Source organism: Sebastes fasciatus, chromosome 3 (genome assembly GCF_043250625.1).
Source record: "Sebastes fasciatus isolate fSebFas1 chromosome 3, fSebFas1.pri, whole genome shotgun sequence".
NCBI lineage: Eukaryota > Metazoa > Chordata > Actinopteri > Perciformes > Sebastidae > Sebastes > Sebastes fasciatus.
In genome coordinates, this window is record NC_133797.1 from 28,064,327 (window position 1) to 28,083,298 (window position 18,972).

At 40.4% G+C, this 18,972-nt stretch overlaps 2 protein-coding genes across 11 annotated transcripts in view; one reads left to right on the forward strand and one right to left on the reverse strand.

Moving 5' to 3' along the window:
* ctnna2 (catenin (cadherin-associated protein), alpha 2) overlaps positions 1–18,972 on the reverse strand; it is a 382,091-nt gene that overhangs the window by 138,557 nt on the left and 224,562 nt on the right. Inside the window, exon 8 of one of the 10 annotated variants that reach the window (XM_074630004.1) lies at positions 16,557–16,709. The exons of 8 other annotated variants lie outside the window; for them this stretch is intronic. In XM_074630004.1, the coding sequence (XP_074486105.1) occupies positions 16,587–16,709 (123 nt within the window). In that variant the 3' untranslated portion in view covers positions 16,557–16,586. Of the gene's footprint in view, positions 1–16,556; positions 16,710–16,764; positions 16,880–18,972 lie in introns of those variants that run through there. One more of the 10 variants, XM_074630007.1, reaches the window with a different exon arrangement.
* Positions 6,205–16,302, forward strand: lrrtm1 (leucine rich repeat transmembrane neuronal 1). The gene has a single exon (XM_074630010.1). It carries the CDS (start codon positions 7,573–7,575, stop codon positions 9,142–9,144), a length of 1,572 nt encoding a protein of 523 aa, XP_074486111.1. The 5' UTR covers positions 6,205–7,572; the 3' UTR covers positions 9,145–16,302.

The window sequence follows — 18,972 nt, forward strand, 5'->3', positions numbered from 1 at the left end:
CTGGCGTATGGAAAGCAGCATTCCTGAGGGCGCAAGCAATTTATCAAACCTTGAACTAAGACGCTTAGCGCAAGAGCAAAAGGCTTCGGTGGACGCATGATCACTGAAACTGGGAGATAAAAAAAGAGCCAGAATCTTGATTAATACTAAATATCATGGGGTGTAAAGGAGAGTTATCACTTCATTTGTAAAGTTTAAGAAAACCAAAGAACACTGGACAAATAATTACTGATTATTTTTTTCCATTCCATCTAGTAAAAACTATATGTAATACTAAGAATGCAGTATATATGCTAAATGCCTGTGGTTTAGAATATGTCAGACACTTCAGATACTTGAAAGCAGAGGACAACTCAACGCTATGCAATAGCAATATGGACACCGGATTGTCCGACTTTATGCCAAGGCATTGTATATTGGAATTTTTTGAAGTGGCAATGTCTTTTATCAAACCGACACTGAAAGCTTCACTGTTCAAACTAATCATCAAAGAAGAAGAAGAAATGTCTCAAGCTGTCTCAGATATGAAGGATGACATAAAATACCAAGCGGGGGGTTTAGAAAAACAGGACAAACATTTAGTTAAAGTTTTAAACATGTTGTGGCCAGCTTGTGTTCAATAAAGAAAGTTGAAAAATGTTTTATGATGGCTGCCCAATTTACACAGTGCAGAGCGTTATTTTTTTTTGTGGTGGGAGAGAAACATAAAACTAGAGGCGATTTAAGATCATGCTGCTTCCAAAAGCCACCCCCAGATTTATTGGTACACAGTTTATTTCCCACCAACGATGATACACACTCTCTTTGCTTTACCCATGTTGGCCTTTTCAGACAGATTCTTAATCCTTTTTTTCCTGTCTTGATATATATAGGGTATATATGCGGATCCACGTGTTCACATCATGGACAAAATATTAGATCTTTGCCAGGCTTACCATCCATCTTGCGCCATAAATCCTCTGTCCATACATCAACCCAAACTTTTACTGTAAAGCCTCAAACATGGGCAAATCACGAGGATACGCTATATTGATTTTTCAGTTTGAGCAGTCAATGGTGCTCACTGAAGCAAACTTTGTATCACATAAAACATGCTTCAAGGAGTTGTAACCCATAGTTAATAGCCATGTTCCCCCGTCACATGCTCCAGTGAACGTTATGATTGTATGTTTTTCCTGTTAGGTTTACCGCAGTTATTATCAACTCCTTTAAAATCATAAGAAGTCTAAGAAACCCAGGATGTATACTAACACGAACCCTCACTGGGGTTACTACCTTCACACTTTTGATTTAGTTGATATATATCTGAGATAAGACTATGATGGTAATAATTAGAAATGCCCACGGCGATCTCAATTTATCTTTGAGTACATTTCCTTCGTTCCTAAGTTCATCCTCAGTTGCTGATTATGTAATGGGATTATGTCATCTAAAGTACCAAAGGAGATGGAAAATAAGCACTAAAACTGAAATGAATAAGCTCAATGTTAACTCTCTGTCCACTCGTGACCCTTTTAAACTGAGAAAAAAACTCCATCTGCTGGAGGTCGCACTCAATTGCAGATGCAGGATCATCTCTTGCCGTTTCCTCACCCACACCACGGCATAAGTGTCTGCACCGACCCCCACCGCAACCCCTTTCCCAGCTGCCCATCAACATTATCTCTGCAGCGGGCCAATTAGTCATCATCTGCCTTGTTTTGTTGGGCTCACACAGTCGGGCGTCCTCTGATTCAATAAATGATTTAAATAATGGGCCTGTAATCATAGATGCTGATAATTTCGAGTCTTATTTGATCCCTCAAATCAATTCAGTGTGCTGACAATACACCACGACCTCTAACCATCTTATCATAAAAACTATCCAAGACGATCAAATAAAATGATCACATAATTAGCCGAGGACATGAAATCATGCTTTATAGGTTAGAACTCCATTTAAATTGTGCATGTTTGATTACACACGCAACAATAACAACATATTCTAACAAAACTAGCAAGCCCTGACCAACATTGTCATAAACTGAACTTTTGACCCAAGACTGCTTGTCTTCTGAAAGTCAGGTAAAGAAGTGGTCAGATGGGAAGCCAGTGAGGGATCATGTTCTTGTCATTGCACTACCCACCAGTGATGGAGATTTTAATTTTCTTCAAATATACTACTTGGCTTTACTTCATGTTTCAAGATCGATCACTCACTTAGGGCAAAAAAGCCAGCAGTGCAGCACCACTGCCTGGATAAAAGAATAACATAATTATCTGCATAACAACGCACAGATTAAAATCTTCATGCTTTCCTTATTGTCAATAGCAACCTGATCTCATGGGAAGGCGTATAAATAGCACAATGTTACAAGGATATTCCATTAATTTTAGCCTTTTTGCATATCATTTGTAAACCTCTGTGCATGTGTCATTTGTACGCCACGCAACAAAAGTATGGTGACGGCCGCAGTTAGGTTTAGGCAACAAAACCACTTAGTTAGGTTTAGGAAAAACATCCTGGTTGGGCTTAGAATAAACTAAGGAAAATACATACCGTAACAGAAGTACGGAAAACACGTCACTTAAAAAACACGTCGCAAACATCATTTCAAATGATGGCGTGTCAATAAAATTGTTTCTACGAACGGCTCATGACAAAATAAGTCAACGTTTACTTTTAGTTTCACATGAGCTACGAACAGTGGTCTCCTGTATTTGTTGACCAACTCCCCTCCCATCTGCTCTGAGCGGACTCTCACGCTCTTAATATTGCATCTCTTGCTCTGTCCGTCGAATAATGCCACGGGGTGTCTTCGTACGTCGGTATCCGATGCCGAGGGGCACTTACCAAACGGTGGTATTTGACGAGTTGGGTGTAAGACCGGGTTGGAATTACTGTGCCATACGCCATTTAGTGCGACCGTGCTCAATAGACACAACTACTCAGAATGTAAAAAATACTCTTAAATCAAGTAATTTAGAGTCATGTGACTAGTCAGAAAATGATGATTCTCTCAAATGTATATATATATAAAAAAACATAGTGAAAGCTCAAAATCATTATTAGGTGGTTGCTGCACAGCAAATCATACAATCCATTTTTAAAGCAATAATAATAAAAAAGACAGAGCTCTTCCTTCCATTTCACAAAGCAAGGCACAACTACTTGCTGATGATGCTGATAATGAATTACATTCAAACATAAATTGAAAGCGGATGATTTATGATAAGAGAGAAACAAAATGAAGGTTACGCAAAGGTTATTCATTTAAAAAAAAAAAATTAATTATCCTTATCAGCCATCAATCTGTAATATGGCTGTATCTGTTTATGTGACTATGTTCATGTGAGCGTGCCAGTAGGCCTGTGTGTTTCACCCACACATACACGGACGCATTTTCACTCACACTTGTGCTGACCTTAACTCCAAAGCAGGGAGCCAAAGCTCTTAAAGTCTTAAAACTGATGGTCTGGATACTCTCATCTCCTGTTCGCTGTGTCAAGTCATTATAGTGCACCAAGTCATTAGCTGATGGTGTAGTCATCCATTACAGCTAAGAGGGAATATAGCAAAGGCAAAGCAGAGATGATTCCAACTTCAAGATGTCCAGATCATGTGAAGGACAATTTGTCTTTCTTTTGCTTTGGTGTTCAATATATCTTTGTCGCTGTCATACCTTCACCAAGTGCTTCAATGATCATGGTGGAATAAAAAAAAAATATTCAACAGTTTCAGACAAAACTTCTTACTTAATTAAACCTGTTCACATCCCTCCAATGACTCTATTAGAGGTTTGACTTGTCCATGAACTATGAATAAAATGAAAATCACAGAACAATGTTATCAACCAAAGAAAAGTGATGCTGAAAACTAAAGAAAATCTTTGCTTTCAATCAAAGTAACTATCAGTGTAATAGCTTGTCAGATCTTTTAATGTAACATTAATGTGAGGATTGTGAAGTCCCTAGCGGTGGCTGCGATATTTAAGCTTAAGCTGTCGAGCGCCAGACAGGGTCAGAGCAAAGTACAGGGCTGTTAGGTAATTGTGGTTCCTTGGTATAATTATTATAATCAAATAGAGAGCCAAACTCCCACCTCATTTTCAAGCTAGCCTATGTTCCAATAGACGCAGCCAGAAAATCTATTTTGCCCAAAAACAGACTTGCTTTCTGTATAAACTTGCACAACTGATGCCAGATAAAGAAGTTAATAAAGAATAAAAGGAAAATGTTGAGAAAAAAGATATATATACATTGATGAGAGACGAGTATTGATGAGTTGAATATTGAGAGATATTTGGTAATTTCATTGAACAAAATACCTTTGTACCCCATCATATCTAGTAGAACTCATGCATACGAAAAGCATTTGGCGATACATTGGCATGTGTGAGCCCGCTCGACCTTACATGCTTATGTAATCCAATAAGATATCTGCACATGCATTCAGAGGTTATAATACAATAAACAACAGAAATCTACCCCAAATCTTAACATCTGATTCATTATTTTGTTCAGTAAAGCTTAGTTAGATAAACAGCTTTAAATACTGGTAGTGTAACAGTCAGAAAGGCCTGTGGTGTTGTTGCAGTAATGGGTTATACCACTGGGTGGGGATTCTTTCTGTTTGATGAAATGTCATCTAATCATCTACCGAGCAGGATAACATAACTCTCCTGATTTAGTACCTGTTATATTTTACTCTTACTCTAGAGGAAAAAAAGCGCTGCCCCAGCGTCTTTTTTCTGAGCACTTCACGCGCTGGTGACGTTGTCGTCACTCCTTTTCTGGCAACCAATCATCCGGCGGGACTCGTCACTATAGTTACCAAGAAAATGGAGGAAAAGCTTGTTTTGACCATATCTGTCTATCCAGAGCTTTATGATATATCAGGCAGACATTATCATAACAAAGACCGAAAAGCCCATTTGTGGGAGCAGATTGGACGGACACTGAATGTCGCTGGTGAGTGTTGTGTTTTTATCACCATATGCGTTGGGAGCTTGTTAGCTGTACAGTCCAGTCAACCCTCTGTTAACGTCGCGTTGGTAGAGTGGTGATATGTTGTTGAGATATTGTTTTCACAGAAACATAAAAAAAGCGCTCGGAGGGCTTTTGGATGAAACGTTGGGATGAAGCGCTCCCCGGCGCCCCGTGGGCGCTTTTCTGCCAGTAAAATACACTATATGGACACAATGCCCTCATAGAAAGCTCTGTCTCCGTTAGACAGCTATTATACAGCGAATGCTAATGCGATACTACCAGCTCCAAAACAAACAACAACATTATAGTACACACACGAACAGACACAGCGACATCTGTGGAAACATGACACAAACCTGGGCTTTAGCCCCATACCGTTTTACAAGACCACATTTCCAAAGTAATGGGAATGATGCGTCAGCATCTTTGATTTATTCCTTTTAAAAAAAAAAAAAACAATGAACAAGGAGGCTTGATATCAAAGTTATGGCATCTGTCAGTACAAATGCAATGACCTCAGAGATCAGATGGTAAGAAACTTGGCTGATAGGAGGAATGTAAGGCGCTGTCACAGCTCATTGTCTTTGAAAATTAATGGGAGAACGATGACAAGGCTAGGAGTGATTCCAGAAAAATGCAAAGCAAGGCGAGAGCGGACCTTCAGAGAAGAATATTTATGTTATAGCGTAATGCTAATATTATGTGGCAAGCAATTACATCTGTATTCAGAATGGATAGCCTAGCCATAATTGACAATGACATTAAATGCCTGGCTACAGGACAGTTTGATCGAATGAAGAATGTCATACTCCAGTCTTGACCAACAATGAATATCAATAGACAGAGATTGATTCATTACACAAAGTCATATTTTAAATCATAAGGCATAAAATGATGAGCTCATTTAAATTGTATCATCATTACTGCAATAAATTACTTTGATGTGTTGTGTGGATATAGTTGTGATTTTCAGGGAGAATATGGTGAATCGTAATTATATAATTATTTATTTTTTTTCCCGTTCTCCTATATTCGGACTCATCTGATTGTTAATACATATATATGCAAATGGGTGGAACAAATAGAGGACACCCTTCCGTTCATTGGATGAATGTTATTTTGCAACTCTGAAATCAGAAAACTGCTTTCTCACAGCAACGTCAAAGGAGGCAGACATTATATGGCCCAATTCATTACAGTCAGTGAAGGAGGAAGGGAGGGATGGAGGGAGGGAGAAAGACAGAGGGAGAGAGAGAGAGAGCTTCATTAAAGCTCCTGGTTTAAGCCCAGCCCATACTGAATATGTAAATGTCTCTGGCACAGAGAAAAACACAGCAAGAGAAAAGCGAGGAGGGAAGAGGGGAGAGAGAGAGGAAGAGGAGGGGAGCAGCATGAAAAAAGCGAGTGAGCGATCAAGGAAAAGAGAGCAAGGGAGTGAGGGAAAGAGAGCGAGCACTCTGAATTGTGAGTGGCTTACGACACTCAGTGAACAGAAGGTGCTTCTGCATGCACTGTCAGTGTACTGCTCTGCTGCAAGGGATTGCGCGCTCCTTTGCTTCCCACATTTACCGCCCCTGCCTGCCTACCAGCACCAGCCTTCAGCAGCCTCTTCCAGCTGGCTGAGAAAACACCCGGAGAGCAAGGGAGTGAACGAAAACTGCGAGCCACGGGGGGATGCAAGCGACTTCTTAACCGAGATGAGCCACTGAGATGACAAGGAATACTGTTATACAAGACAGCAGTGAACAGGGTTCACCTCTTTAAATCCTGTTTTTTTTTTTTCCCCTGCATCCGTCACTGAAAGCATGATTACCCGCTTGAATGGATTTAAACCTTACAAGTCAGTGATTGCTTCCAGAGATGGACGATAATATGTGGTGACAGATCTGCTGAAACTTAAGCAGGAAGGGGGAGGAGAAATGAGCAAGGCAGATATTTGAAAAGATTTTTCCTTGGTCTTTTTTTTTTCTTTCTGTGGTTGTCTCTTCTTGCCTCTGATCGTTGCAGCAGAGGACTGCGGAGGAGCGAAAGAGACAGAGCTCATGCATGCAGACAGGGGAACTTGCACTTCCTACCATCTAGCTGAAAGCTACTTGGATTCCTTCTCTTTCTGGCTCTTTCACTTGAGGAGAACTAAGACATTGTAAGCCTGCCAAGGATCTGGTGTCCACTGAAAAGAGAGAAGGGAGGGGGGGAGAATTTGTACCACAGTGGGGTCTTTTTTAGATTCGCACATAATTAGTGTCGGGGCACAAAGCGAGACGCTGAATGGAGATTGTCAGCTTTTGGATAGGGGTGAGTAGGAATCTTTTCAAATAAGATCGATCAATGAGGACAATTTTGTTTTTTTCATCCTCTCGACTCTCCACCCACCGCTTGATACCTAACATAAGCAAAGAGACTTGCCCTTTATCCTTTTGTATTTTCGACAAGGATCCCCTCGGTTGACAAAGTAAAAGAAATACAATATCACCGTCTACAGCTAAAAAATACAAAACGAACGAAACAGATTATTAAATTGATTATAAATATGATGTGATAGGTGCAAAAACAATATCCAGAGTGGTTCAATGGACATTTTCTCAGAGACATCCCTGGATATTTATGCTAATGGATTTCCTTCTAATTGGACTGTACTTAAAGTGGCCACTGAAGAAGCCCCCTGGGTTGATACTGTGTTTATTGGGGATTTTTCTGAGAACGGTCCCCTTGGTAGAGGGGGTCTGTCCAAGGCTGTGCCGCTGCGACAGCAAGCTGCTGTACTGCGAGGGGCTCAACCTCACAGACATTCCCCGCAATCTGAGCAGCGCCATGGGCCTGTCCATGAGAGAGAACAACTTGACCGAGCTGCGTGAAGGCCAGCTGGTTGGTCTGTCACAGCTCACCTGGCTCTACCTAGATCACAACAACATTGACATTGTCGAGGAGGGTGCATTTGACAGGCTAAGACGGGTCAAGGAGTTAGACCTCAGCAGCAACCGGATTGAGATTCTGCCAAATGGTACCTTTAGGCCCCTCCCAAACCTGCGCATCCTGGACCTCTCATACAACAGGCTGCAGGCACTGGAGCCTGACCTGTTCCACGGCCTTAGAAAGCTCACCAATTTGCATTTGCGCTACAATGCTCTCAAATTTGTGCCAGTGCGGATTTTTCAAGACTGCCGGAGCATGCAGTTTCTGGACTTGGGATACAACCAACTGCAGAGCCTAGCACGAAACTCCTTCGCTGGCCTCTTCAAGTTGACTGAGTTGCATCTTGAGCACAATGAGCTGGTTAAAGTCAACCTGGCCCACTTCCCTCGCCTCATCACTTTACGTACTCTGTACATGCACAACAATCGTGCCACTGTTGTTGTCAATACACTGGACTGGACATGGCATTTTTTAGAGAAGATCGACCTATCGGCCAATGAAATCGAGTACATGGAGCCGCACGTTTTCGAGAGCGCACCCAACCTCAAGGTGCTGATGCTGGACTCCAATCGGTTGACCTACGTGGACCAGCGTATCCTGGATTCGTGGTCGTCTTTGGACAGCATCACCCTGGCAGGGAATGACTGGGAGTGCAGTCGCAACGTGTGTGCCTTGGCCTCTTGGCTGAGTGCCTTCCGAGGCCAGCGTGACAATTCCCTGCTGTGTTCAAGCCCCGACACCGCACAGGGCGAGGATGTGTTGGATGCTGTCTATGCTTTTCAGCTATGTGAGGACCCCCCAATGGAGGTAACTACAGCAGGCCTGTACGCCTCTACAAGGGATCTGGCCCAGGGTGGTTCTGTTTTCCTGGGCCCATTTACCCCCAACCCTTACGAGGGTAGCGAGGTGGTCACCAGCACTTTCACTGTCACAGTGGGCCATGACGACCTGGAGAGCACCATGCAGATCCACAAGGTGGTGACAGGCACCATGGCGCTCATCTTCTCCTTCCTCATCATTGTGCTCATGCTGTATGTGGCATGGAAGTGCTTTCCAGCCGGAATAAGACAGCTGAGGCAGTGCTTCAGCAGTCAGCGCCGTAAGCAAAAGCAAAAGCAAAGCATGCAGCAGATGGCTGCGATCTCCACACCGGAGTACTATGTTGACTATAAGCCCAACCACATTGAGGGAGCTCTGGTAATCATCAATGAATATGGCTCTTGCACTTGCCAACAGCAACCTTCTCGGGAATGTGAGGTGTGACCCTGCTTTGTGAGTACGTCTTTACCTGTGATTATCTGGATATACAGTAAATCCCCTTTTTGGATACACTAGGGAGGGGAATATGGCGGGACAGAAGGAATAAAGGGATCTTTTTGGACACTTTTTACTCTCACTGTGATGTGGAAGGAGTGTACTTTATGCGGCGGACTATTTCGCGGTGGATTTACTGCTACTGCTATCTACAGCTGATTTGAGGCCACAGGGCATAATGGGCCCATGACTTTTGGACCTGTTAATGTTCTACAGAAACACAGAGAGGAATACATTGTGGGCACTGAGGCTTTTCTCTCATGGGTGGATATTTGAGCTTTAATGTGTCTTTCTACTTCAGGACATTTAATTATTGTTTAAAAAGAAACTGGGGACACACATAAGAAGAAAAAAAGAGGAAAAATACCCATTTGTATTATGGTAAACACGATATTTGACAAGCATTTAAAATATTAAAAAAATATGTTTAAGTTGGATTACAAATGTAAAAATAAAAGTCTGTGTAAAATATGTTAAAAGAAGAAGTGCAAATGTGGACAAAAAATGATACGAGATAATCTATTTCTTTTGTAAACTACAAAAAAATGTTTAAATAAATGAATTGCTATTCACAGTAAACTCATTTGTACGTGAGAAGCCTGTCAGAAAGGATGAATGACAATAGACGCAGTCTTTGCGCTCGTGGACTGGGGAGCCATGTCTCTGCAGTGTGTCGTACCAAAAAAATGAAATACGGAAAAAAAAGGGGCAGAGGGATATCTGCATCTCATCTCCAATGTAAAATTCATGGTCTTTCAGATCTCTTCTCTGTTTTAACTCTCATATTTGTTGTTTTATCATTCGATGTGTTGGCTCGCTATCAGTGTAGTTTCTTTACCCCTTCACATTGCCTATCTGAGCATAGATTCAAATGATCTATTGCATTTCAATCGGCTAGCATATTTCCATATTATTACATCACTAGTTGTGCACCATCCAAGTAAAGAAAGCAGAGTGTCAAAGATCTAAAGCTATGCTTCTCATTGCGTCTCACTCTTTGGCTTTCACAGAGGAGCGACGCCTCCTTTCACTGAATCAAGCACACTAAAGGCAACAATCATCAAAACCATGCATACTGAAATCAAAAATACAATTTCTAATTGTGTCAGAATCATTGAAGAAATTATCCAGCAGCTTAAAAAGGAAGATTTGCACATATTCTTCACTGTGTTTTCATGTGATGTAAAATGTTTGTTCAATACAAGGTCATTTTGAGGTGTATATATATCCTTCTTCCTCTGGTGTTCATTGTGTAAATTAGTGCACTGACAGATGTTGTGTTTCCTGGGTCCTTTGACATGAACAGTATGTTGTGTGAGAAGGTGGGGGGAAGTGAGAGGGAGATGGAGGCTCACGACGACTGCAGAAAGAGGGAACAGACTGCTCTCTAGTGTGCATATTCTCATACTGTGGCTGCATTTTACCTATTGTGCACCATACTCTGCAAACCTCCACAGCAGGGGGGGGGCAACATCAATATACTGAATTTGCAGCGGCTTTTCTGAGAAAAAAATTCAATGCATCAATTTGCATCATTTTTTTGTGTTATTTTGCGATAAATTAAGATAATGTTTACAACTTGTAAGTCAGCAGGAATAAAAATGTTTTAAGAAATCACTGACAATCATTACATAATTAGTTCCAATAAGAGTAAAACGTTATCTCTTCAAACGTATCAACAACATTGTAATTGCAGTTGGTGTTCTGGTGTCCTTTGAACAATATGCAACAAAAGGGTCAGAAAAACAGGTAAGAACTGGTCGGGTTAGAGATGGTTTGGTGAGTTTAAATCAGTGGAACTTGGGAGAAGAAGAAGTGCGAATGTCCCTCAGGGAATAATGTGTCTGAACAAAATAGTTTTGCTGGTGTTGAGGACTTCATTTCATTCGTCCAAGGCTCGTTATGAGCTAAAACGGGCAGACGTGTTTACAGTATTTTGTGGAAATATCGCACAGATTGGACAAAAGTGCAAGCTCTCAAAAAGATTTGATTAAATTTGTGTTAATTCTTGTAATCACAAGATTTGTCAAATCCTAGAGGGACTGACAAAGTCAGCAGCAGTATATACATATCAAATTATTTTCCTCCCACAGCTCATAGGATTTCTCTCAGGTAAAATCCCACCACACACTAATCGCACGTATTAATATGAAGGATATGCTAGGAATTTAGGGTTTTGCAGCTGAGTCACTAAATGGAAACTATTTTCTTATTCCATTCCTCAATAAATGCAAGCGTTAGTAAACATGCATTTCATGTTTATAATATATTAGAATTTAAATACATGGGAGAAATTTAATGTCAAACAATAAGCTATAAGGGTTCCTTCAAAAATGTCATCAACATGGAATTCATCAGTCAGTTTTCAAAACTGTAGCATGTCTGTATATTTGTACATGAGTTTTTGATCACAATTGTGTTTCGAGGAGTTTGTCTTCACACATATCCATGCCAAATGGCGCTGAATGATGAGTTTTCATCTGAACCGGACCGCAGCAGTCTGTGACAGTAAAGGGACCCTGTATCAGTAACTAACATCCAACCAATGTCTGAGGAAGTGGCCCATGTAGGATGAAAAATAAAGGTGCAGCGTGAGCAATATACCCACAATGTACTTTCATGCTTTTCTGGCTATTATCTCTGGGGAACATCTAAATTAATAGTCTGCATGCACTCATGTAAGTGCTCAAGTAACAAAAGCACTACATTTTGTGGTTATTTTTTTTAAGGGGAAGCATTTTGGGGAGTGATAATGGCTTAAAGTTGCCATGTGGGATTTATGATCCATTTCTTATTTATGGCACCAAGGGCGTCCCACTTTAAGACTCAACATAGCTGTTAATCATAACCTGCCATATCAGGTGAATGCAAATGACTGCAGTGTGTACGGCAGGGCATCGTGATGCGGGTATAGACCTGTTTAATTCTCTCGTCTTCAATTTTCACCCCCTCAGAGTCCTTCACAACCCCTTAAACATGCAACTGTTGGGTACATTTGAGATTATGAAGCTTCATTTGTATAAATATTGGATGATGCCTGGCACAGAGGCCGGCACTGGCACCGCTATTGATTTAATTTCACTCCTTTCTTGAACAAGCAACCGGGGCAAAAGGTGATGGAGAATGGCTCTGAATATTTTAAAAGCTTCGAGTCCTGAGGGCTGACACTAAACTACTTTAGACTTATCTCTATCCCTATTCACCTTTACCGTTTCTTTTCTTTCTCCCCCTCTGTTTCTGTGCCCATAAAACACGGTAACTGTAGAGGAAAACATCAATTCATCTAACTGACAATAGATCAAATCTCTGCTTGACCTGAGCTAGGGGTGATAATTCCCTGGGGGGAGATATGGGCTCTCAGACGGCATCCATTATAAATGCCTTGATTGATGATGCTCAGTGAAAATCAATACAGATGAGTGGTGACCAAAATGATCAGAGTGATAACAAATGTATTCATCTCTGCCTCACATTTTCAAGCGTACACTGATGGATGAGGATGATATGTTTTATTTATATGTAAATCCAGAATCGATTTAGAAGATGATAAGTGGTTTGACATGGTGATTTGCGACTGTCTTACACAAATCAGATCACCGTTCGGTCAGAGAAAAGAGTGATATTCGGCTTCTTTTAATTGCAGTTGGGCAGGAAAGCGTAACATTGGTTCTGCACTTTGCAGAGCCGCAGCTGTCTGCCAGCCAGAGGATATGCAGGGGTTGTATGTGTAATGCACATGCTAGTAGGTCTGAAGCTATTGGCTTGTAGCTTAAACTGAGCATGTGGTGTATCTGTGCACATGCAGTTACGTTCACGTGTTGTTATAAATAAGCCCGACGGAGCTGGAAGCCATACGATGTCTATATGGAGGACTATATTTTTATGAGTGCAACGCTGAGATGAGAAGTCACAAAAGAAAGATGGATATAAAGGTAGAGTTACTGACACAGAGTAAAAGGTCACAACAATGAAATGAAAAAATTCAGAGGGGTTGAGGTGAGCAAAGTGGGGGGCATTCTGTACATGAGGCGTGGGTCAGATCTGAAGGTCAAACACTAACAATATAGAAACCCTGCAGATTCAGGCTGTACACATAGTTGCTAGCTGAGATCCCAATGAACACAATTTAGCCTCACCATCAATCAGCGAGCTCTCACAGCTAGTATTGTCAGAGTCCCGAGCCTTGTTCAAACAGCAAAGAAAACAGCAGAAAACAGCTTAATTGGTTTTGTAAAACACAAAAACAGTATAACAGTAGAATACAGTAAACAAAAATGGTGCACCAGTATGTATTAGGGGTGTAAGAAAATATTGATACACATGAGTATCGCAATATAATGTTGTGCAATACTGTATTGATTCTCCAAAACACTATAGACTTTTAATTAACCTCTTAAAAATCTGACAGCCCGCTGCTCTTCAATCTTTCAGAAGTTATAGCGGGCTCGGTTTTAAAGCTAGAGTGAAGATACTGGTTTCATATAAAACTGTAAACTAAACTAGGAGGATCTATTTGTACCAACCATGTTATACTAACTTGCAGAGAAGGAGGATAAATAATGGTCCAAAGTTATGCAAAATTTTGGCGAGGAAAAACAGGCATGGCCATTTTCAAAGGGGTCCCTTGACCTCTGACCTCAATATATGTGAATTAAAATGGGTTCTATGGGTACCCACAAGACTCCCCTTTACAGACATGCCCACTTTATGATAATCAAATCCATGCAGTTTTTTGCATGCAGTATAATTGGTTTATTTTTGCCTATTCTAAAATGATCTATTTCTGGTGTGTTCTTTACACTGTGACAGTTTTCCTAAAATAAAATTTTAAAAAATCGCAATATATCGCCTTGCTTACAGTATCGCAATATATCATAATATATTGAATCATTACCCCGGTATCATGATATGTATCCTAGCACCAGATTCTTGCCAATACACAGCCCTAGCATGCATGTACTAACTGTACAGTACTTTTGCCTGTGTGCAGTGGTGTATGTGTGCATCAGTGACAAAACATCACTCTGCAGATCTCTGGGAAATAGCTTGCATCACAACCTGCAGCAAGAGGGGGTGGGGGTGGGGGAGGGATGCAAACAAATCCTTAAAAAATAAATTAACCTGACTTCCTGTGAGGGGTATCGATCGGGCAGCATTCTGCCATCTCATTGGGACTCGGACTGGGCTGCATAATAAACGCTTAACACCCCCTCATAACTGGATGGAGAGCTAAATCATGGGTGGCAGCATGTACTGTACTGCAGTGGGCTGTAGGGAGCCGATGATGACTAATGACAATGAGTGGGTGGCTTTCCACTGCTTCTTTTATAACAGGTGGGTTATCAGGATCAATATTCTAATCATCATCAACATTATCTTTGAATCCAAAACCTCTGACACACCACTTTCTCCCTTGTTGTACATTCCTCTTCCTTTCAAATACCGCTGCTGCTGTTGTTGTAATAAATATAATACAATATAATATGAAATATGACTGCACTGAAGAGCCACTAACAAAATCCTGGTGTTTGCCTAACCTACATACGCAGGCTGACGATTAATTAAAAGGAGGGCAGCAAACGGAAGTTAAACTCACACATTATATAGTGAGATCTCCTATTGCGTAATAGATTAAGTTATAAGCTTATAGTTTAGGCCCACTCACAACGCCCTCCCCTTATGAACATTGAACAAACTGTCAACATAATAACTTTACTAAAACAGACACAGGTCCAATAGGGCACTATACATTCATTACTCAGGCTAACTCTCCAGGCAACCTATAGCTCTCTACGCCCACTGCTTCATTTACATGCACCAAACTCGAGCAACACTGAATTAATAATAATCACTGAGGAGTCATTACTCTTATTGTACTCTAGGTAGTAGAGCAGTGGTGGTTGCTGAGGAAGGTGAAACTAGTTAGAGAATGGGGGCAAGGTTGGCAGCTGAATATTCATTACAGTGAGTCAGAGGACTAGTGGCCATTATTATTATTATTATTACAATGTATGTTGTAGCTAACTTTCTTGCCATTGCTCGGTTGGATTAGCCCCGTGATAATGTTCTGTCTTGCTTTTAACATTAAACATCAGGGTCAGCCAGTGAGATAATACACGGCAACAGCTGGGCCTTACCCGTCTAACGGCAGATGTGGGTCAGCGCCAGAGTATTATGGTGGCTGAACTACAAAGCTTTATCCATGACTGCATTTATGTGTTATTGTCATTCATACCTTTACAGATATACCCTGGTGCAATTGATGTGATATAAAATCCAAGATGATTTAGGCTAAAAAACAAATTTAAACACAAATTTTCCTCTTTTTTTTTTACACCTCAGATTTTTTTATAGGTCGTGCATGTTTTGACATATTTTTTCCAATCCAGTTCTATTCCTCGTGTGTCAATAGTCAAACAAATTAGATGCCTAAAGACAAGTGTCGAACACAAACTGTACTCCAGCACCCACACACGGAAACAGCGATCAATAAAATGCATGGTTGAGATCTCTGCAACTGAATGTGTACTGTACGTGCATAGGAGGCTACTCTGTACAAAAAAAAACAATAAATACTTTACATAATGAAACGGTACTTATCGTATATGCTTGAGGAAATATGTGTTGCAGTACTGACCAGCAGAAGAGTGAAACAGGATAAAGGGGGATGGAAATGTATACATCAGAAAGAAACTGTGTAAATGAGTGTGTTCAGATAACGATGTATTAATAATAATGTATCAAACTACATCCTTCTTAGATGTTCAATATATGTGTAACTTTGAATTTACAAAGCAATTCAACTGCAATGTTTTTTTTTGTAGATCAATATCAATACAACAAAGAGATTTACTAATCTATTTCTTTCGCAGGTGGCTGTAAACAAAGTAGCATTAAGTTTAAAAATAAGAACAAACTTAAATATCAGCCACTCGGGGGACATCATGGCCTTTTCAACAACTATAAATTAAGCAGCTCTGAATTGACATTTAGATTCACTGAGCAACTTTTGAAAGAACTCAAACAAACAAACAAACAAAAAGGAAAATTAATAAAAACTGCATACTGGGGACTGATTTCCAAACAAAGCCTTTTTGTCCTCTTAGTTGATGACTGTCTCCTCCTTTACCCAGCAGACAGCTCAACGTATTCACCATTTATGCTAAATGAGTCATCGGGACAACTGCAACATGTTTCATTATTCATACTCGGATCACCTCAAATAAAACTGAGTCCCAAACAACACTTTGATTAAGTGTTTCAAAGGCACAGCACGGCGAGACCCTAGGAGCTTCTTTTTTGAATGAAAAGTTAACGCAGGTTAAGCGAAGTAAAAATAGACAGCATTTATCATTTCCCATTCATCTGATCAGTGTCAGGATGAATAAATGCTAATCTAGCCGCTCCCCTTGCTCCCCTCTCTCTTCCCTGTCTGTGAGGGGCAGATTGGCATCTCTCCAGTAGCCAATGAGATTGGCTGCATAAATGGAATTGCCCCATTCTCCAAGTGTCAGCTGAGCAAAGAGAATGTGTTTACTGTTTACAAAACTATTGTGCTAAAATGCATCCCTGGTGCAGCAAGTACTTAAGATGCAATTTTGGTAAACATTCGCACCGTGACAGCCGGCGCATACGAGCTAATCCAGCCCAGAGGCTTCAAAATAAATACAAAAGATGGACTTACCTGTCGAATTAAATGCAGGGAGGACAGGAGACCAATGGATCCACAAAGAATGCCAAAAGAGAGACAGAGAGAAAAGAAAAGGCTTGTTAAAATACATACTTTTATTGCATTTCATTTCTTTCTGATATCAGAACAGGTCTATTTAAATATCTTTATATTCAACTGTGCAGAAGTATTCACTCAATTAGAGACCACAGACTTTTTTTCTGATGATTTGAGAGATTAGATGTGCTACAGCAGAGCACAATGGCGTGTGTGCCTTGCATAGAGGGGAGAGCCTGCAGAACCTCAGTTAAACTGATGGCGCGTTTAATGTCTAACTTGCGACAGCCATCGTAGTGGACAGTGAAAAGAGGAAGAGCAGAAAGACGGCCTTTTATTGGGAGGCTGTGCTGACAAAGAGCTGACGGTGACACTGGCATCCCACTCTGCCAACCATGCAGCACAACACTACAAGTCTATATAACACCCCCCCCCCCCTGCTTATACAGATGTCAGGACTTCATCACATCATAGCTGTTACTGCTTCACACAAACTGTAAAAGAAAAGTACAGTATGGACATTAAGTGCATTTACTTAAACCTGCATTAGGCAGAATGTTTTCGGCATCATTGGGCAAAAATGACATAATAACCTTTCGGCATATTGTAATTCAAGTGTTCTGAGAGATAACTAGACTTCTGCACCTCCTCATGGCTCTGTTTTCAGGCTTTAAACAATCTAGCTCGTGACGGGAGACTCTGGCCAATCACAGGTCATTTCAGAGAGAGAGAGCGTTCCTATTAGCTGTGCTCTGGCTGGTGGGTGGTGCTCGGTATTTCCTCAACTGACCTCAACAGTCCACTACAAGGCACATGATTTTTTTTCAGATTACCTGTCTAATGCACTACTGTCAGGATATAGTGACCGTTTTATAAAAATAACTTGTTTTAATCATATTTTCTCCATTTCTACCCACTGCAGCTTTAAGTACATTACTTGAGCGCAATTTCAAGGTATTTGTACTTGAGTGTTTCCATGTTATGAAACTTATTTTCCTTTTACAACTTTTTTGGAGGTGAATACAACAATGTGAGAGGAAAGCGTCCAAGGTGAAAATAAAAGAAACTTACAGTATTCTTTCCATTTTTCTACTACCTCACATAAAGAGATGAATGAGCACCTTCAAGGATTCATACGGCCATCAGCACATATCGATCATTCCATCTCAATGCCTTTAAATAAAGTGTGACATTGAAAACAACTCCTGAATTACTAGTCATAAGATATTCTAGGAATCTGCCAACAATCCTTCGTGAATGTGAGAACTGGACTGATATATTCCATATGTTGCCAACATGAGATGTAACTAGTTTCCAGAAATGCATATTTTTAAATATTGGCTTGTGACAAAAAAACTACTTCCTTCAGAGTTATTTTTTTTTTTTATCACACACAGAGTTGTAAATGTAAACATTTCAAATGTGTCCCAGTTTATTTGCTGTTGCAGTGTATGTGAATGACATACTGTAAGCTGAAAGGAAGTAAAAAGCTGTTGCCTAGCAATGCAGTTCTGTTGAAACGCTCTATAAATTAAATGTTGGAGGTGATGGATGGATGTTGGATTATTAAATATCACAGTGAAATCAGTTTAAAAACAACAAAAGGAACTGCTTATAAGTGAGAGCTTTTCTCTTTTTGCTGGTAAAAATGCTCAGGGAATTAATCACTGTTAAATTCAGTGTATAAATTCACATCTGCTTTGGCATTGTTGCCACTCAGTGGATGGTAGTTTAGGACTAAATGAAGTGGAATACGCGTTAAATTCATGGTAAATGTCAAGTTTGCTATATAAGGCTGCATTTCAGTCAATATGCCATTATGTTTCCTCCTGGCTGCTCTGGATAGGAGAGTCCCCCATGCACAAACGGTCTCTCCTGATTATGTTGGAAAATGAACCCAATAACTTTTTTAAATGAACCTAATAAAATGTTGAACAAAATACATTTACAATCAGATCACTGGAGCTAATGTATTGTGACAGCGATATTGCTTTTAGTTAATGCGTTACAAATTTCAATTGGCTCCGGTTTCTCGGCAAGTATATTGATGA

Bases quoted from the DNA above. Each gene is read 5' to 3' on its own strand.
- lrrtm1 (XM_074630010.1), top strand. From the start codon at position 7,573: ATGCTAATGGATTTCCTTCTAATTGGACTGTACTTAAAGTGGCCACTG.